We start from the raw sequence: 22,215 nt of genomic DNA on the forward strand, positions 1-22,215 counted from the left end.
AAAGATTGTTTGATGGATGGGTGGGATCACCGACAACACTAAAGGCCCTGTGTACGCAGCACTCTTGATAGATATCACTGACGGTTGGAAGAGAGACCTTGATGACCCTCTCAGCAGTCCTTGCAATCCTTTGTAGGGAACTGTGGTCAGATGCCTTGCAATTCCCATTATCAGACAGTGAAGCATCTGGTCAGGATGCTTTTGATGGTACTCCTTTAAAAATTACTCAGAATTGGGTGTGGGGAGCTTCCCTCACCCAATCTCCTCAGGAAGTGGAAATGCTGCTGTGCTTTCTTGACCAAAGAGGTGATGTTGAGGGAGCAGGTAAGAACGTCCATTATATGCACTTCAAGAATCTTGATGCTCCTAACTCTCTCCATGGAGAGGCTGTGTATGCGCAATGAGGTGTGGTCAGCCTGCACCTTTCTAAAGTCTACAATTATCTCTATCACCTTCTCTACCTCCCGTCTGTATGGCATTTCATTGTCATTGTTGATGAGGCCAGGAAATGTTGTGTCATTTGCACACTTGATGATTCAGTTTGTACTGGATCTGGCAGTGTAGTCATGCGACAGTCCATGAACAGTGGCAAATTGAGCACACAGCTTGGGGAGAGCCAATGTTCAGCGTGATGGAGTGAGAGAAGTTTCTGCCAACATGCACAGACTGTGTGTGGCCTTTCTGTCTAAGGATCCAGTTACAATTACAGAGGTGTTGAGACCCAATGAGGCCAGTTTACCCACCAGCTTCTGTGGGATGATAATATTAAATGCCAAGCTGAAGTCAGTAAACAGCATCCAGGCATATGAGGCACGATTTTCCAGGTCAGACAGGATGGACTGGAGTCCAGAGGTTATGGCATCATTGATGGATTGAGTTAAGCAATAAGTGAACTGGAAAGGGCACAGGAAAATTGGGATTTAATCTGCTCCATAACCAGCCGGTCAAAGCACTTCATTATTGTTGAGGTCATCGCCTCTAGATGGTAGTTGTTGAGGCTGGTTGCCTCTTGGGCATCAGAACGATGGTGGCTGCCTTGAAGCCTGTTGGGCAGTAGACAGTTCCAGAGAGCTGTTGAAGATGTCTGTTAACTGGGCCGCACAGTCCCTTAGCACCTGTCTAGGTACATTACCAGACCATGCAGCTTTACGAGGGCTGACCCTGGCTAAGGTCTTCCTCACAGCAACTTCAGCCAGATAGAGTGCCATTCCTCATCAGATCATAGTTCTGGCCTCAAACCGAGTTTAAAAGACATTCAGCCTATTGGGAAGAGAGGCATCACTGTTATTGACGCTCAAGGAGGACTTGTCGTCCGTTATGGTCTGAATGCCGTGCTACATGCGCCCACGACTCTAATGTCACAGAAATAGCTGTACATTCTCCTTGTATAATCCCAGCAAAACACACAAAATGCTAGTGGAACGCAGCGGGCCAGGCAGCATTTATAGGAAGAAGTACAGTCGACGTTTCGGGCCGAGACCCTTTGTCAAGACTAAATGAAAGATAGTAAGAAAGTGGGAGGGGGAGGGGAAAATCCAAAATGATACGAGAAGACAGGAGGGGGAGGGGTAAAGCTAAGAGCTGGAAAATTGATTGGCAAAAGGAACACACAGCTGGAGAAGGGAAAGAGTCATGGGACGGGAGGCCTTGGGAGAAAGAAAGGGGGAGGGGAGCACCAGAGGGAGTTGGAGAGCAGGCAAGGAGTGATTGTGAGAGGGGCAGAGAGAGAAAAAAACGAGAGAAAAGTGGGGGGGGGTTTGGAGGAATAATAATAAATAAGGGATGGGGTAAGAAGGGGAGGAAGGGCACTAATGGAAGTTGGAAAAATCAATGTTCATGCCATCAGGTTGAAGGCTACCCAGACGGAATATCAGGTGTTGTTCCTCCAACCTCTGTGTGGCTTCATCTTGACAGTAGAGGAGGCCATGGATAGACATACCAGAATGGGAATAGGACGTGGAATTAAAATGTGTGGCCACTGGGAGATCCTGCTTTCTGTTCAGCGAAATGGTCTCCCAGTCTGCATTGGGTCTCACCAATATATAGAAGGCTGCATTGGAAGCACTGTACGCAGTATATCACACCAGCCGACTCACAGGTGAACTGTTGCCTGGAAGGACTGTCTGGGGCCCTGAATGGTGGTGAGGGAGGAAGTGTAAGGGCAGGTGTAGCACTTGTTCCGCTCACAAGGACAAGTGCCAGGAGGGAGATCGGTGGGAAGGGATGGGGGGGACGAATGGACAAGGGAGTCGGGCAGGGAGCGATCCCTGCGGAAAGCATGGGGGGGGGGGAGGGAAAGATGTGCTTGGTAGTGGGACCCGTTGGAGGTGGCGGAAGTTACGGAGAATTATATGTTGGACCCGGAGGCTGGTGGGGTGGTAGCTGAGGACAAGGGGAACCCTATCCTGAGTGGGGTGATGGGTGGATGGGGTGAGAACAGATGTGCGTGAAATGGGAGAGATACGTTTGAGAGCAGATTTGATGGTGGAGGAAGGGAAGCCCCTTTCTTTAAAAAAGGAAGACATCTCCTTTGTCCTGGAATGAAAAGCCTCATCCTGAGAGCAGATGCGGCAGAGACTGAGGAATTGCAAGAAGGGGGTGGCATTTTTGTAAGAGACATGGTGGGAAGAGGAATCGTCCAGGTAGCTGTGAGAGTTCATACTGCGTCCAGTGCTCTCGGTGCGGCCTTCTATATATATTGGTGAGACCCGACTCAGAATGGGAGACTGTTTCGCTGAACACCTATGCTCTGTCCACCAGAGAAAGCAGGATCTCCCAGTAGCCCCACATTTTAATTCCTCGTCCCTCTCCCATTCTGATATGTCTATCCATGGCCTCCTCTACTGTCAAGATAAAGCCACACTTAGACTGGAGGAACAACACTTGATATTCCATCTGGGTAGCCCCCAACCTGATGGCATGAACATAGATTTCTCTAACTTCTGTTAATGCCTCTCTTCCCCTTCTTACCCCATCCCTTATTTATTTATTTATACCCCCCCCCTTTTCCTCTCCTTTTTTTCTCTCTCTGCCCCTCTCACAATCACTCCTTGCCTGCTCTCCATCTCCCTCTGGTGCTCCCCTCCCCCTTTCTTTCTCCCAAGGCCTCCCGTCCCATGACCCTTTCCCTTCTCCAGCTGTGTATCCCTTTTACCAATCAACTTTCCAGCTCTTAGCTTCATCCCTCCCCCTCCTGTCTTCTCCTATCATTTCAGATTTCTCCCTCCCACTCCCATTTTCAAATCTCTTACTACCTTTTCTTTCAGTTAGTCCTGACGAAGGGTCTTGGCCCAAAATGTCGACTGTACTTCTTCCTATAGATGCTGCCTGGCCTGCTGCGTTCCACCAGCATTTTGTGTGTGTTGCTTGAATTTCCAGCATCTGCAGATTTCCTCGTGTTTGCGTGTATAATCCCATTTTGCCTTCCTGTTGGCATGGGAAAGTGCAGCTCTTGCTGACCCGAGAGCTGTCCTAGCCTCCAATCTGAAGGTAGCATCTCGATATCTCAGCAGTGCCTGGACCTCTGCTGTCAGCCATGGCTTCAGATTTGCCCTCACGTGGATGTGTTGAATAATAGTGACGTCCTCAATGCACTTCTCTATGTAACTGTCACAGATTTCACATATTCATTGATGTTAATGTGATGGTTGTAGCTAGTTGTCCCCTTAACATGCTTCAATCTGTGCTTTCAAAGCAGTCCCACAATGCTGAGGTTGCTCCTTCTAGCCAGATTTGTATCTCCCTTTGATCTGGTTTAACTCATTTAATCAATGGTTGGTATACATGAATTAGCGTAACAGATAAGTGGTCTAAGGTGAGGACTGGGAGCGTTTTGTATGCATCAGGACGCTGATATAAACTAGGTTTAATATGTTTTCATCTCAACATGCTGATAGAATTTAGGCAGGACTGTTATTAAGTTAGCATGGTTGAAATCGCTAGCAACAATAAAGAAACCATTGAGGTGTGTGGTTTGCAAATCACTGATGGTACTGTAGAGCTCACACATCACGTCCCCAGCATTAGCAAAGATTGGGGGGGGGGGGCGGGGAGGAGGGTATGCAGCCCCAATCACAGTATCAGTGAACTCCCTTGGTAAGCAGAAGGGCCTGCATTTCACCTTCACATGTACATCATGTGTCACATTTTCTTACCCTGATGATAAAATGCTAAGGTTTTCAATACATGAAATTGCAAATTACAATCACAGAAAAATCACAACCACCCAGGTTTATAATTGAAATGCTACTGACTTTGCCGCATTGGAACTGCATTAAAATCATCTAGCTTTGTACAAGTAAAAGCACAGATGATGAACTTGTAGTTGCACTTATCTGTTAGTTCAGTTTAGAATTTGTATTCAATAGATGGTTTTACTATTACATCAGAAGACAATGCAAATAAATCTAAAACTAATACTGGCTTTACTGCAGCTAATAAAATATTGCTGTGTAAAGGTAATACAAGCTCACCTGATTTGAATTGGGTGCTTTGGTTGCATAATTTTAAATTACATTATCTATCAAATACTACAAATTCTGATCTAATGGAATGACCTCATTTCTGCCCAAACAAGCCAGTCATGAAGATCTAATGCATGAAACATGCAAAGAAAGCTGAAATGTCTCTTTAGCTTTATTCACAAATCACCTATCAACAAGTCCTTCCACTTTCAAAGAATTACACACATGCACACCCTGGTTGCCCAGTTCTATAGGATGTACAAGTACAATCATATTTAGTCTTCTTGTACTCTGTTATTTCTGAAATTGTTTCACTCACACTTATTTTATATTTTACCTATCTCTTGTCTGTCTATTCAAGTGCATGTCTTCTTGCAGTCCATTACTGCATTTTCATGTTTTATGTCATCTCCAAACATGACAATGTTATTCTGCTGATCCATGTCTAAATCACTAAAAAAAAAAGTAGTTCTCTATCTGCTATACATATCAACTTTCTATTCATGCTACAGGTTATCCTTTAAGTTCATGAGCCTCAATGTTGCCAACCTGCCTTTTCTGAAGGTCTTTATTGAATGATACCACCTGAGGGATTGTACAGGTCCTCCCTAGCTAATGCACAGTTTGTACATATGCTTATGCATTTGGGAGAACGGCGGGTGAATCTGCCAGCCACTGTGAGGCTGCAGGCATTTTTTAATAAGTGGAAACTCGGTTCCAAATTGTTTGGGTTTCACACTGCTTACAGGAATTGAACCCTGAGGAGGACCTGTATTTACATGAGCGCTAAAGATAAAGAAGCCTAAGGGCCATGTGCTGAAAATTAGATCGGTATAGATCAGGAGTTTCCAACCTTTATTATGCAATGGACTCCTACCATTATAACCAAAGGGTTTGTGGACCCCAGGTTGGAAATCCCCAGTACAGATAAATACATGATAATCAATAGGGGCATGGTAGGCAAAATGTCCTGCTTCTGGGCTGAATGTCTATGGCCTGCTGTTTTTCAATCTTCCATGATCTATACACATTTCGCCTTTCACATACCCCAGTTTATTCTGTTAATGATTAGTGAAGATGCCTTCCTTTGCTATCCAAGTCCCTAGTTCTAGAGCCTGCCCCATGAATTCCCTGACTTCTCTTTTCACTTTAAAAATACTCGTCAAACGTATTCACTTAATCAAATCTTTAAGCCACCTATGTTAACATCAGGGCTTGGGGTCAAATTTGTTTGATAATCTGATTGGTACCTGGGGAAATTTCATAAAGTTAAATGCATTACACAACTCTTAGCCACTGTTCTCAATTCAAACCTAAGCAAACAGAATGTGAGATTTACAACTGAATCGTTCAAAATTACGCACATAACCAAACCTGAAATCACTAGTATTGCAAAAATTATGTGAAATAGTAGCACATACAAATTTACATTTAAATTATTTCACATTTATACATCATAACAGTTAATAGGAGTCGTAATCATATTAACCATAGAGACCACTGTATTTGAAAAGCTGCATTATGTTAAACCTGGAATTAAACAATACCAGAATACCGGTACATGATACTAATCAGGTATTTTAAAATAGCCAAGCTTGTACCTTTGGAGGGGCTTCATCTGATCCGCCAGAATCCCAGGAAACTGTGATTTGCCGCCTCTGCTCCATTCTCATTCGTTCTTCTTGCTGCATTTTCTCTTCTTCCAATATTGTACTGAAAGGAAAACATGTATTTCAACTATAATCAGATAAACAAACTGCTTTTAACAATAACTTGATATCAATAACTGAGGAAAATGCCAACAGTTCAAAAATAAATGCATTCTTTCAAACATGTATAGAGCAATGGGGTTTGAAAGACCAAAGTGGCCAAAGTACTGACAAAACAACTGCACCGTTTGATTGTCCACAAAAGGTGGCCATTCAGTGCATGCTGGTGGCCATTCAGAGCAATCTTACTACCCATTAACCCCATTCCCCCTACTACTTCTCAGCAAAACACTCTTTCACATGCCCTTTCTCCTGATTTCTCTACACCTAGCTGCATTAAGGTTAATTGGATACAATAAATTACATTAGCAACATATTATTGAGGTGTAGGTTGTTGGAGCTGTGTGGCAGCAGTTCTACTTGCTGCAGCACTGTGCATTAAAAAAAATACCTAAATCCTTTCACAAAACTGTCATAAGATAAAAATGGGGCTCCAAACCAAGGTAAGGTCACAAGAAATGAAAGGAAGTTTTAGAGCACTTCAAAGGAGCAAAAATTAGAAAAATAATTGGGCAAGGATTTCCATATCACTGCATCAGTATTTGCTCTATCAGCCATTTATTATGAATTTCCTGAAAACTCCCATAATTCCTCTTGTTCAAATTAGGCTTCATTCATACTCTTTTTTAAAGGATTCACTGATAGATTTTGATCTTGAAAATATGCTTACTGAAGTGGATGCAAGCTTTTGTCACAGACTTTATTGCCTGAATATGCAAGATTTCCCAATGGGTGTGCTATCACTGACAACATATTATGTATATGGATTTTCATTGCTCATAAAAGGCTGGAATTCATGATCAGTGACTGCTCAAAATGCAGCAGGAGCTTTTAGGGTGGTATGAAGAACTTCAAGTCCATCTACTGGGAGCACATTAAAATGTCAGGAGCACAATCTTTAAGACCAAGCACCAACCCGGCCAGGCTTCACCTGTTCCTTCTCTCGGACCCCCAACTGTTCCAACATTCCTCACTGGCTACCTTGGAACCCAAATCTGGAGTGGAAGCCTTGATACCAAGGGAATGCTGAAGAAGATATAACTAAAGAATAAAGTCCCTATTTTTATGTTGACTTCTTCCAGCCAAATTGAAAGCTACAATGCAAAGTAATAAACTAAAAAGTTCAGTAGTTACAAATGCTCCAACTCCATCTATTAAAACTATTAAAATATATCTGGTTATTATACCTGTAAGACTTAATGGACTTGGGGGGCTTAACCATTAGTGGTTTAGCTAATTGCTGCAAGAAAATGAAAATTGCTGTCATATCTTACAGCAGTTTGGTGGTTAACTCAGCAAGTTCTACTCAAGAGCAATACACTCTAAATACTGGAGGAACTCAACAGGTCATTCAGCATCTATGGAAATGAATAAACAGTTGATGTTTCCAGTGAGACCCTTCATTAGGACTGGAAAGGAAGGGGGAAGAAGCCAGAATATGAAGGCTTGGGGAGTAGGAGCAGGAAGAGAAGCTCAAAGGAGATAGGTGAAACCAGGTGGGTGGATAAGCTGTGGGGGTGGGGGGTGGGGATGATAAGTGGAAAAGGCAAAGAGCTGGAGAATAAGGAATCTGATTGGATCATGGGAGAAAGGGAAGGAGGTGACAGGCAAATGAGAAGAGGTAAGGGGCCAGAGTGGGGATTTGAAGAAAAGGGAAGAGGAAGGGAAAAAATACTAGAGGATGGAGAAAACAATTTTTATGCCATCAGATTGGAGACTTCCTAGACAGAATATGAGACGTTGCTCCTCCTGCCTGAGAGTGGCCTCATCGTAGCAGAAGAGGACTGACATGTTGGAATGGGAATGGGAATGAGGATAGGAATTGAAATGGCTGGCCACCAGGCAATTCCACTTTTTGCGGGTGGAGCTGAGGTGCTCGACAAGGCAGAATCCCAACCTATGTTGGGTTTCACCAATGTAGAGAAGGGCGTACTGGGAGCAGCAGATACAGTAGACAATCTCAAAAGGTTTGCATGTTAAGTGTTGCCTCACCTGGAAGGACTGTTTGGGATTCTGAATGGAGGTGAGTGAGGATGCGAATGGGCAGCTGTAACACTTTTTCCGCTTTCTGGGATAAGTGCCAGGAGGGAAATTAGTGGGGACGGATGAATGGATAATGGAATCACAATGGGAGCAATTCCTGCAGAAGGCGGAGTGTGGGGAGGGAGGTAAAGATGTGTTTGGTGGTAGGATCCTGTTGAAGATGGTTGAAGTTGCAGTTAAATGTTGTGTTGGATGCAGAAGCTCATGGGGTGGTAGGTGAGGACTAGAGGAACTCTATCCCCAGATGGGAAGATGGGGTGAGCACAGATATCTGGGAAATGGAGGAGATACAAGTGAGGGTAGCATCAATGGTGGAGGAAGGGAAATCCTATTCTCTGAAGAAAGAGGAAAGAAAAGCCTCATCTTGGGAAAAGATACGATGGAGATAAAGGAACTGAGAAAAAGGAAATTTTTTTTACAGAAGGCAGGGTGGAACGAGATACAGTTGAGTTATCTATGGGAATTGGTGGGCTTATAAAAGACATCAAGAGACAGTTTGCCTCCAACAATGTAGACAGAGAGATTGAGAAAGGAGGGAGAGGTGTCAGAAATGGATTACATGAATTTAAGGGCAGGCAAAGAATACACGGTGGGGAAGTTGGAGGCAAAGTTGATGAAACTGACGAGCTCAACACGGTACATGAAACAGCACCAATGCAGTCATCAATGTATCACAGAAAGAGTTGGGAGCATTACCACGGAAGGTTTGGAACATGGCCTGTTCTACATAGCCAATGAAACAGTGAGCATAGCTGGAACTCATCCGGGTGTCCATTGCGACATCTTAAGTTTGGAGAAAGTGGAAGGAGCTGAAAGAGAAATTGTTGAGGGCGAGAACCAGTTCTGCCAGTTGGAAGAGGGTAGTAGTGGAGGAGAACTGGTCAGTTCTGTTGTTAAGAAAGAAACGGAGGGCCTGAAGGTCTTTTTGCTGAGGGTTAGAAGTGTATAGAGACTGGACAACCATGGTGAAAATGAGGCAATCAGAGCCAGGGAACTGCAAGTTGTTGAGGAGATCAAGAGCATGAGAAGTATCATAGATATAGGTAGTAAGGGACTGAACCAAGGGGGATAAAATGCAGTTAAAGTATGTGACAAGAGTTCAGTGTGACAGGAACAGGCAGAAACAATAGTCCTAACTGGACAGTAAGGTTTGTGGGTATTGGATAGGAGATTGAGATGAGCAGAGCAGGGTAAGGGAACAATGAGCTTGGTGGTGGTGGATGGGAGATCACCAGACTTGATGAGGTCGGTGAAGGTAGAAGTCAGTTCACCATACTATAACAGTAGCCCCTTTGTCTGTGGATTTGATGGTGAGGTTGGAATTGGTGCAGAGAGCATGCAGGGTGGGAAATTCTTGCCAAAGAAGTGGGCTCAGAGACAGAGGTGATGGAAGAAGAGCTCAGCATTGTGGCAGATGCTGAACTCACTAAGGTGTGGGCAAAGGGAGACAAAAGTAAGACCCTGCTGAGGACAGAACATTCTGCCTGAGAGGGGAAGGTCGGAGGGAATGGTGAAGCCAAGGCAGGGATTAGGGCTGGGATGAGAGGGGGGGGAAAGAGTTGGTGGCATTAGAGAGAGGAGGGTCAAGGTGTTCAGGGAAGGTAGGGTGAGAGGAAGATGGAAGCTCCGAAGATCCAAGAGTTGATAGAGGTGCCTGAGAGACCCAGAGTTGGGGAGTAGTGGTGGGGAAGGGGAGCCAAAGGATCCAGCAGCAATGGGAAATGTCTTGGCCTGGAAGCTTCATAATTCACAGTCTACACAAGTCCCAGTTTTTAACTTGTGTTAAGAATGAGAGTTCATGCATTCAAATGGGAAAGGCTTTACTGAACTGTGGAGCAATGAATAACCTCAAATCCCTTGTCATTGTTGCAGCAGAACACATTTAACAGAAGAAAAGAATACAAATGACTTGTGACAAGATACTAAGACAGCATAGTAACCTTTGAAACAAAGGCTACATCCACACTAGACTGGATAATTTTGAAAATGCCGGTTTTGCGTAAAAACAATAGGCGTCCACACTATGCGTTTTTGAAAATATCTCTATCCATATTGAAATGGAGATTTCGGTGAATCTCCTCCTACTGAGCATGTGCAGGACACATCTACCGAAAACAAGCGACATGTTTGATGTCGAATCTCGCCGTAAAAGTGCGCATTTGTGTAGTTACAGACTTGAAAAATTTAAGACGACGGACAGCTGTTGGCTCTCGCGCAGGAGAACATAAAAGTGAAAAAAACAAATACTGGAGCATACGAAAGCAACCGACAGGGAGTTTACAGACAGGTTGACCCGGCTGACGACGAACATTGAAAAACTGACTAACTCTGTTGCATTAATAAAGCACCTTGTTAACTGTGTAAAACATGTCCACATCAGTGTTATCTTGTATTTCCATACAATGTTACATTAGGCTGTTATACATCTATTGTCATAGAAGTACTTGCATAAATAGGTAAACCACCTTCATACGAGCAAGGACAGAAAACAGGGCAAAGTGAGTATACTTATTTATTCAATAAGTTATGGGTCAAAGTATTTGGTGAGTACATTTCTAACTCTTCTGGCTTCAGTCTCGTTGCCGTCTGTTCTGAAATTGTTAGGTTGCGTTCAAGAAAACAATGAAATAGTGCGCTGCTGTCTGACAGTGTTTTCAGAAGTCTCCGGTTACCCCGTCCACACTAATCTGCCCGAGCAGCGTTTTCAAAAATACCCACCCTGGAAAGTGTTTCTGAAAAGCTCTGGTTTTGGGGGACAAAAACGCCGTTTTAGTGTGGACAGAGGGTAAAAACGAAGAGAAAAAGGTTCGGTTACGTATTTATCCGGTGTCGTGTGGACGTAGCCAAAGATACAGCTATAGGAGAAACAGCATCACCGAAATAACTTAGCACATACTTCCACTGAGAAATCAGCCAAGCCAGTACTCCATGTGCAGAAAGATACATAAAACAAAATTGTGGAGCTGAGAACGGATTTGAAGATAAGGTCTCCAATTTGCATCATGAAGCATGGTTTCAATTTTTCGAGCAGCATACATGTTTTACAACAATCGAGTAATAGTTTTAGCAACCCCAATATATTTCTATGTGTTTTGTTGCATGAAAAGTTGTTTTAAAATGTGAGGCAGTGTATCATGAATATTAACAATCTAATCAACAATCTTAGACAATATTCCTGATTTTGTGATGTACAGTGAAAACTTAATACTCAAAGTTGTCATAGCTCATATGTAATGGAAAGGATAATGAAATAGCTCAAGGTAAAAAGGTGCAAGATATTGAGACACAGCAGTAAAGAAAATATAAATGCAGGTAAAGTATGAATATTTATCTCAACCTCAGGGAGAGCAGCTTATTGAAAGAGGCCAATCATATAATGAGATTTAAAACCTATGCTAAAGAATGTCAAAAAGGGTTTGCAGCTGACCAGCCTTTCAGCCAGCATGTCCATGCCAACCATCATGCCCATCTGCACTAAACCCTCTTGCCCTCATTAATTCCATATTCCTTTATGCATTGCTCATTAAGTACTTGCTCAGATGCCTCTTAAATGTTGTTTATGTTTCTGCCTCCACTATATTCTCTGGCAGCTCATTCCAGATACCAACTACTGCGTGAAAAATATACCCCTCAGATTTGCTTTAAACTTACTCTGTCACAACTTAAATCTATGCCTTTTGTTTTTGACATCCCTACTATGGGAAAAAATATTGGTTGTCTATCTACATTAAAACTCCTTATAAGTTTACACACCACTATTATGTTTCCGCTCAAGTTCCTTTACTTCAGGGGAAGATGACCTAGTCTGGTAAGTCAATGCCTACAAACCAGGAACTATTCTGCACCCTCTCTAGCTTAATCACATCTTTCCTGTAGCATGGCAATCAGACCTGCACACAATATTCATGGTACAATAGAGATAAAGAAAGCGGAAGAGTGCCCATAAGTAATCTTGACAAAAAATGAAAGGACCTTGCAAATTAGAAGACTTGAGGGGAACAGGGAAGTATAAAGTTATGGGTAGGAAACAGGTTGACAAATTATCATGACGAGACAGGGCGAGATAAAATGTAGACAGTGACTAGTTATCTAGAGTAAAGGTCAAACCAAAGGAAGTAGATTTTATTTAATCCTCTGAGTAATAATTTTCCAAGGCAATTTACTAACCATCAAAATGTTTGAAACACTGCAATTACAAAATATCCTTAACAGGCTTAAATTAAATTAAAAATTAAAATATTTGGATATGTTGATTTAAATAGTTTATAATTATGATAAGGAAACAGAATACAGACATTTTTCCATTTTTTTTAAAACAGTGGGTGGCAGAAAAATGTATTTAAAAATCAAGAGAAAAAAACTTGTATAAAGTGATTTCTTAACATAAAATAAATTTATTCTTTTGTTAAAATAAACCATTTGGTGGCTTTTAATTGATAGCCGATATCAGTAAAGTAAAAAGAAAGAATTCAGATAATAAAGGTACAAAAAACATTAAAAATGGATAAACCTTATACACAACATTGGTTTTCAATATAATAAGTAAAAGACCTGCACGAAAGGTTAAGATTAACATTTCCTGAAATAATGATTTTTATTGAGGTCAGTAAACTGTTGTCTCTCATAGGGCTAAATAATGTGGCTATTAAGGAGCAGTGTAATGTCATATTACGCTATGAAGATGGGCTACATTCCCTGTCATGATTATTCTCAACGTGAGTGCTCCAAAGACTACATCCCTATAGCTGAATAAGCTCACCAACACCTCTACTCTCTCAGGAGGCTAAAGAAATTTGGCATGACCTCAATGACTTCTAACAATTCTTACCAATGCACCATAGAAGGCATCCTCTCTGGATACATTATAGCTTGGCATGGCAATCGCTCTGCCCATGAACTCAAGAAACTGCAGAGAATTGTGGATATCCACTCCATGAACTGTCTAAACCTCTTGCTGCCTCAGTAAGGCAGCCAGCATAATCAAGACCAAGGAGATGGTGGTGGACTTTAGGAGATCTAGGCCTCATATGGAGCCAGTGATCATTAATGGAGAATGTGTGGAGCAGGTTAAGACCTACAAGTATCTGGGAGTACAGTTAGACGAGAAGCTAGACTGGACTGCCAACACAGATGCCTTGTGCAGGAAGGCACAGAGTCGACTGTACTTCCTTAGAAGGTTGGCGTCATTCAATGTCTTTAGTGAGATGCTGAAGATGTTCTATAGGTCAGTTGTGGAGAGCGCCCTCTTCTTTGTGGTGGTGTGTTGGGGAGGAAGCATTAAGAAGAGGGACGCCTCACGTCTTAATAAGCTGGTAAGGAAGGCGGGCTCTGTCGTGGGCAAAGTACTGGAGAGTTTAACATCGGTAGCTGAGCGAAGGGCGCTGAGTAGGCTACGGTCAATTATGGAAAACTCTGAACATCCTCTACATAGCACCATCCAGAGACAGAGAAGCAGTTTCAGCGACAGGTTACTATCGATGCAATGCTCCTCAGACAGGATGAAGAGGTCAATACTCCCCAATGCCATTAGGCTTTACAATTCTACCGCCAGGACTTAAGAACTTTTTAAAAGCTATTATTAATGCTTTTTGAGATAGTGATTTAGATGCATATCATATTTTTTACTGAGTTAAGTATTGTATATAATTAGTTTTGCTACAACAAGAGTATGGGACATTGGAAAAAAGTTGAATTTCCCCATGGGGATGAATAAAGTATCTATCTATCTATCTATCTATCTAACCACCCTGGGAGTTTTCTCTGACAACCTCCCCTTGGCCAAAAGATACAAGTCTGAAAGCATGTACTACTAGGCTCAAGGATAGTGTCTACTCCACAATTAGAAGATTATTCAATAGTTCTCCAGATGGGCTCTTGACATCACAATCTACTTCATTATGACCATGCACTTTACAGTCTACCTGCAGGACATTTTCCCTGGAGCTGTTACACTTTACAGGTGGTCCCCAAGTTACGAACGTCTGCCGGACAACTCGTACTAATGAACCGAGGAAGGAGAACGCCGTCCGTCATTTTGTCACATCGCGACGCTGTCCGCCATTTTAAGTCATTGCTGTTGACACTGTGTTGAGAGTTTAACTTTGTATTTGGCTTAAATTTTTCTTAGTAAGATTCACTCTGACCCCACCACCACCGCCCCCCCCCCCCCCCCCCCACCGTTCCGGTCGGCTGGTGGTGCAGTGAGATCAGTGAGAACGGAGGTTCCCGAGTTTGATCCAGAGAGAGACCGCTCCCGTGCCAGGTCCGTGCTGGGTTGATGTCGAGCTTGCAACTCGACCTCGTAAAAAAAAACACTGCTACCTCCAATTTAAATTCCCATGCCGTATATTGTGGAGGATCAAATACCCAAACCCAGCACAACCCCCACTTGTCCCACTTAGCCTGTCTCAGTGCGATGGTCCTTACGACCCAGTGGACCTTGGGACCCACTGCCCGCAGTGTTTCTGTTCCATTGATGGGAAGCGATCGTGATTGAAAATAAAGTGGAAATAATAAAGTGTTTGGAAAAAGGTGAAACACCATCGATCATTGGAAAATCTTAGGCTACAGTCGGTCAAAGATCGGAACAATTTTAAAGGATAACGGATAAAGTGAGGATAATGGAGCATGTGAAAGGCCCTGCCCCAATGAAAGCTACGATTTTTACTAAGCATCGCAGTGGTTTTATTATTGGAATACCTACGTTTCTTAAGTGTTTTATATGCATAGAAAGGTAAAATATATACTATATCCTAAGACAAATGTTTGACTAACTGACGCTAAATAATACTGGATGTACTTGTTCTGACTTATGTACAAATCCGACTTAAAGACGAACTCAGGAACAGAATTCGTATGTAACCCGGGGACTGCCTTTATTTTGCATTTTGTTATTGTTTTACCTTGTCCTACTTCAAAGCACCTTGTAATAAATTTATTTGCATGAACTGTCTGCACGACAAGTTTTTCACTGTACCTTGGTACATGTGACAATAATAAACCAAACAGTCTGGTATACTGTACACATTCAGCAGGCCAGACTGAACCAAGGAAGGAAAAAAGGAATAAAGGGATACCAAGCAAAATATGATTCAAAAATTGACAGAAGCTGAAAGAGCAAGTTAATGTTTTGTTTTGCTTTTTCTTTCATTTGATAGTCTGGACTGCTGGGCATGCCCTAATATGCCAGACTATACAACAATACACTGAATTTCCAACGTTAGCAACACATTATGTAGACAAGTGCAGACTAGAGAAATTCTGCAGATGCTAGAAACATTGAGTAACACACACAAAATGATGGAGAAACATGCCAGGCTAGGCAACACCAATGGAGGGAAATGAACAGCTGACCTTTTGGGCCGAGACACTTTGCCATGACTGGAAAGAAAGAGGCCAACCACAGTATCCACTCAGCCCTGTTCCTTCTCAATTCATTGTATCAGGAACTAAGAATACATATGAATTTATCAATTTTCTTTGTGTCTACAGATTTGATTTGTGTTGGAATAAAAAGAATCATTTCAGAAAGTTATAAGCATTATACAAAGTTTAATTTCAGCAAAATGTTCATGAGTGAGCTTCAGTTATGAATTGAACTGAAGAAACAGGTCTTCTTCAGATTACGAACAGCCGATTGATACAGCCTGAATATAGTGTTTGGGACTTCACTGGGACAGATTTGCTGCCTACTGTGGGGCTGCAGCTTTGTGTGCTGGGAGGAAATGGAGAATTCCACATGCCTTTGCTCCCCATCTTGCTTCTCACACACTCCCAAGCTGTAACAATCTGGGGCTGAGTTGAGCCAAGCAGAGCTGGAACCACTGAGCAGGCTCACTCGCTCATTCACAGAGTAAGTGAGGTGGGCTGGTGGACACATTCCCTTGCTGCTCGCCCTCACATCACAGCTGTTTCTGTGATCCTCTCCCACACATTTTCATTTCTGAATTACAAAAAACAGATTTTATAAGTCACACCTGGAACATTCATGCATTTTGCTTTCATACACTTCATATATAGAGAGACCATAAGATCATAAGAAATAGGAGAAGAATCAGCACGTACAAAAGCTGGATGAACTCAGCAGGTCGGGCAGCATCCATTGAAATGAGCAGTCAACTTTTCGGGCCGAGACCTTTCGTCAGGACTCAGGAGAAGTATCAGGCCATTTGGCTAACCAAGTCTGGTCCACCATTCCATCACAGATGATTTATTATCCTGTTCAACTCCATTCTCCTGCCTTCTCTCCGTTTCCTTGATGCCCTTACTAATCAAGTAACTTATTAAGGAGAGCAAGGCACTCCTTCCCTCCACTAACCTGCAGGTCATGCTTGAACAAGGTGTAGCATCTGAATACCCCCCCCATTCAGAGTCACGTGAAGCCATGGAAGCAGCACTGGGTGGTCTTATGAGCAGCTGGTGCATATCATGTATATAGAATAGATTAAAAATCATGCAAAAACAGAAATCGTTCAGTTCTGGTCACTTCACTTCAGGAAGGATGTGGATACTACAGAGAGAGTGCAGAGGAGATTTACAAGGATGTTGCCTGGATGGAGGGTGTACCTTATGAGAATTTGTTGTGTGAAGTTGGCCTTTTCTCCTTGAAACAACGGAGGATGAGAGGTGACCTGATGGAGGTGTATAAGATGATAATGATGAGCACTGATCATGTTCCCGGGGCTGAAATGGCTAACATGAGGGGCATAGTTTTAAGGTGCTTAGAAATAGGTACTGAGGGGAGGTCAGGGTTAAGTTTTTCACACAGAGGGTGGTGGGTACGTGGAATACACTGCCAGTTGCAGTGGTCGAAGTGGATACAATAGGGTCTTTTAAGAGCCTCTTAGATTGGTACGTGGAGCTTAGAAAAATAGATGGCTATGAGCTAGAGAAATTCAAGGAAATTTCTAGAGTAGGTTACATGGTCGGCACAACATTGAGGGCCAAAGGGCCTGTAATGTACTGTAGATTTCTATGTTCTCTGTTGTTTTTTTTCTTTTAAAAAGTGAGGTAGTGTTCATGGTTCAATGTCTATTTAGGAATCGGATGGCAGAGGGGAAGAAGCTGTTCCTGAATCACTCAGTGTGTGCCTTAAGGCTTCTGTACCTTCTACCTCATGGTAACAATGGGAAAAGATCATACGCCTGGGTGCTGGAGGTCCTTAATAATGGACACTGCCTTTCTGAGACACCACTCCTTGAAGATGCCCTGGGTACTTTGTAAGTAACCAAGATGGAGCCAACTAAATTTACAACCCTCTGTAGCTTATTTTGGTCCTGTGCAGTAACCCCTTGCGGCCCCCCCCCAAAAAAAACCAAACAGTGATGCACACTGTTCACTTTTCTCCACTTCTGATCCTCAATGAGGATTGGCATGGGTTCCTTCATCTTGCCCTTCCTGAAGTCCACAATCAGCTCTTTTGTCTTACCGATGTTGAGTACAAGGTTGTTGCTGCAACACCACTCCACTAGTTGGAAGATCTCGCTCCTGTACACCCTTTTGCCTCCATCTGAGTTTCTACCAACAATGGTTGTGTCATTAGCAAATTTATAGATGGTATTTGAGCTATGCCTAGCCACAGAGTCAAGGGTATAGAGAGTGGACTATATATATATATGGAGCAGTGGACTCACACACCCCTGAGGTTGATCGTCAGGAAGGAGATATTATCACAATCCACACAGACCAACTAGAGCTTTAAACTAGAGCTTTAGAGTGCACAAAGCAACAAACAGTGTAAGAAACAATAATAATAAATAAACAATAAATAAATATTGAAAACATAGGATGAAAAGTCCTTGAAAGTGAGTCCATTGATTTTGGGAACATTTCAGTGATGGGACAAGTGAAGTTGAGTGACGTTATCCTGTTTGGTTCAAGAACCTGATGGCTGAGGGGTAGTAGCTGTTCCTGAACCTGGTGGTGCAAGCCCTGAGGGTTTTGTACCTTCTTCCTGATGGCAGCAGCGAGAAGAAAGCATATCCTGGGTGGTGGGAAGTCCCCGATGATGGATGCTGCTTTCCTGCGACAGTGTTTCATATACATGTACTCAATGGTTGGGAGGGCTTTACCCTAGAACAACTGGGGTGTATCCACTACCTTTTGTAGGATTTTCAGTTCAAGGCATTGCTGCTTCCATATCAGGCTGTGCTGCAGCCAGTCAAAATACTATCCACTACACATCTGTACAATTTTGTCAATGTTTCAGAGGTCATGCTGAATCCTCACAAACTCCTAGTAGAGGCACTGCCATGCTTTCTTCATAACTGCACTTACATGCTGGGCCCAGAACAGGTCCTCTGAAATAATCACACCAAGGAATGTAAAGTTTCTAACCTTCTTCACCACTGATCCTCCAATGAGGACTGGCTCATGTACCCCAGGTTTCCTTCTCCTGAAGTCTATAATCAGTTCCTTGGTCTTGTTGACAGAGTGACAGCTTGTTGTTATGGTACCGCTCAGCCAATTTCCAATCTCCCTCCAATAAGCTGATTCATTACATTTGATTTGGCCTATGACAGTGGCGTCATCAGCAAACTTGAATATGACATTAGAGCTGTACTAAGCCATACAGTCATAAGTGTAAAGCGAGTAGGCGGGGGCTAAGCACACAGACTTGAGTTGCACCTGTGCTGATGGAGATCACTGAGGAGATGTTGTTGCCAATCCAAACTAACTTGGGTCTATGAGTGAGGAAATCGAGGATCCAATTGCACAAGGAGGTATTGAGGCTAAGGTCTTGGAGCTTATTGATTAGCTTTGAGGAGATGATGGCATTGAATGCTGAGATGTACTCAATAAAGAATATCCTGATGCATCTTTGCTGTCCAGATGTTCCAGGGTTGAGTGAAGAGCCAATAATATGAGATCTGCTGTGGATCTGTTACTGTAAATCAAGAAGCCTTTTGGTCTGATCTCTGTATCTGGTGTGCCTGGAGAAAGCTACATCTTGGTCAGATATAGAATACAACAGGATTTCATTTCTCTGGTACAGCTGTTTGCCCTTAGGTTCTCAATTCTGTTCTCCAGTCACTGCACATTTGGCAACAAGATGCTGAGGAGAGGAGGCCTCAAACCTCCGCATTTCAGCCTGGCTTGTAGTCCCCTTCCACCTTCTGCTTCACTTCTGGCCACGAAGGTGAAGAACCTTCGTCCTCTTAAAGGTGTTGTGCCTCCCTGGTCTGCTGAGTCCTTTAGATGATCTTGAGATCTGAAGATCATTAAGTTGATTTAAAGTGCATTGCTTAGGGGGATGTTACTTGCTGCTGATTTCAGTAAAAGTAATTCAACATGGACATATTTAAAAGACCATTTCAAACAACTGTCTGCAGCCCACAAAATATTGCCAATAGTCACCAGCACCATTTTCCCCCATAGATAAGGGGCCTAAAATTGCTTACAATATTACAAGTGCGGTCTGACCAATGTCTTATAAAGCCTCAGCAGTACACCCTTGCTTTTATATTCTAGTCTTCTCAAAATGAATTCTAACAGTGCATTTCCGTACCACCAACTCAACCTGCAAGTTCACATTTAGGGAATCCTGCATGAGGACTCCCAAGTACCTTTGCACATCTAATCTCTCAATTTGTTTCCTATTTAGAAAACAGTCTATGCCTTCATTCCTTACACCAAAGTGCATGAGCAGGCACTTCCCTGTACTGTATTCCCACCTGTCATTTCTTTGCCCATTCTTCCAATCTGTCTAAATCCTTCTGCAGGACTCCCTGCTTCCTCAACACTACCTGCACCTCCACCTATCTTCATATCATCTGCAAACATGGCTACAAAGCCATCAATTCCTTTATCCAAATTTTTGACATATAACGTGAAAGGAAGCTTCCCCAATACCAACCCCTGGGGGACACTACCACTCACCACCAGGAGTCAATCAGAAAAGGCCCCTTTTATTCCGACTCTTTGCCACCTGCCAGTCAGCCAATCTTCCATCCATTCTAGTCTTTTTACTGTAATACCATGGGCTCTTACCTTGTTAATCAGCATCATGTGTGGAACCTTGTCAAAGGCCTTCTGAAAATCCAAATAAACATCTACTGACTCTCCTTTGTTTATTCTACCTGTTACTTCCTCAAAGAACTCCAAAAGATTTGTCAGTCACGATTTCCCCCTAAGGAAACCATGCTGACTTTGGTTGATTTTACCATGTACTTCCTAGTACCCCGAAACCTCTTCCTTAATAATGGACTCCAACATATTCCCAAACACTGAAGTTGGGCTAACTGGACTATATTTCCCTGTCTTTTGCCTCCCTCCTTTCTTAAAGGAATATAACAAAAATTTACTAGTCTGGTTCCTAGCAATGGTGGACCTATTCTTTAGTTTATTGGAGGTCTTGGAAGATTTTACTGTTCAGGTGCATGGAGAAAATTTTCCTGGCAGAGGAGAACAAGGTGCAGGAGGTCACAAGCCATTCAGGAGTAAAATGGGAAAATGGGAGAATTTTTTTCATTCAGGAGGTAACAGATCATTGAAGTTCTCTGTTATAAAACAAACAGAAACTGCTGGGAATAACAACGGGAAACTTTTTAATTGATGATGCCTTATGTTCTGTTGGGGTATCAAACTGAAACAGTAACTCTTTTTTTCCCCCTCTACCAGTGCGGTGGTGTGATCTGCTCAGTATTGCAAGCATGTTTTTTTTTAATTTTAGAGTTACAAAGTCCACGTATTTTTGCTTTAGAATTTCCTATCTTGGAGAACTATGAAAGCTCAATCACTCACTGCATTCCAAACTGACTTTGATAGGTTTTTGCATATTAGAGGAATGAAGAGATAAGGGAAAATCCAAGAAAATGATAGAAGCATAGAAAACCTACAGCACAATACAGGCCCTTCGGCCCACAAAGTTGTGCCGAACATGTCCCTACCTTAGAAATTACTCAGGTTACCCATAGCCCTCTATTTTCCTAAGCTCCACATATCTATCCAAAAGTTTCCTAAAAGACCTCATCGTATCCACCTCCACCACTGTTGCCGGCAGCCCATTCCACGCACCCACCACTCTCTGAGTAAAAAACTTACCCCTGACATCTCCTCTGTACCTACTTCCCCAGCACCTTAAACCCGTGTCCTCTTCTGGCAACCATTTCAGCCCTGGGAAAAAGCCTCTGACTAGCCACACGATCAATGCCTCTCATCTTATACACCTCTATCAAGTCACCTCTCATCTTCTGTCGCTCCAAGGAGAAAAGGCCAAGTTCAGTTAACCTGTTTTCATAAGGCATGCTCTCTGATCCAGGCAACATCCTTGTAAATTTCCTCTGCACCATTTCTATGGTTTCCACATCCTTCCTGCAGTGAGGCGACCAGAACTAAGCACAGTACTCCAAGTGGGGTCTGACCAGGGTCCTATGTAGCTGCAACATTACCTCTTGGCTCCTGAATTCAATTCCATGATTGATGAAGGCCAATACACCATATGCCTTCTTAACCACAGAGTCAACCTGCGCAGCTGCTTTGAGCGTCCTATGGACTCGGACCTCCAAGATCCCTCTGATCCTTCACACTGCCAAGAGTCTTACCATTAATACTATATTCTACCATCATATTTCACCTACAAAAATGAACCACCACACTTATCTGGGTTGAACTCCCATCTGCCACTTCTCAGCCCAGTTTTGCATCCTAACAATGTCCCACTGTAACCTCTGACAGCCCTCCACACTATGCACAATACCCCTAACCTTTGTGTCATCAGCAAACTTACTAACCCATCCCCCCACTTCCTTATCCATATCATTTATAAAAATCACAAAGAGTAAGGGTCCCAGAACAGATCCCTGAGACACACCACTGGTCACTGGCCTCCATGCAGAATATGACCCGTCTACAACCACTCTTTGCCTTCTGTGGGCATGCCAGTTCTGGATCCACAAAGCAATGTCCCCTTGGATCCCATGCCTCCTTACTTTTTCAATAAG

General features: G+C 42.9%; 1 protein-coding gene across 18 annotated transcripts in view; it reads right to left on the reverse strand.

Moving 5' to 3' along the window:
• The window catches only part of LOC140728745 (focal adhesion kinase 1), a 527,596-nt gene that overhangs the window by 53,899 nt on the left and 451,482 nt on the right, over positions 1-22,215 (reverse strand). For all 18 annotated transcript variants that reach the window (XM_073047795.1, XM_073047782.1, XM_073047790.1 and 15 more), the window contains one exon: positions 6,065-6,176. In XM_073047795.1, coding sequence (XP_072903896.1) covers positions 6,065-6,176 — 112 coding nt within the window. The remainder of the gene's footprint in view (positions 1-6,064; positions 6,177-22,215) is intronic.

Source organism: Hemitrygon akajei, chromosome 1 (genome assembly GCF_048418815.1).
Source record: "Hemitrygon akajei chromosome 1, sHemAka1.3, whole genome shotgun sequence".
NCBI lineage: Eukaryota > Metazoa > Chordata > Chondrichthyes > Myliobatiformes > Dasyatidae > Hemitrygon > Hemitrygon akajei.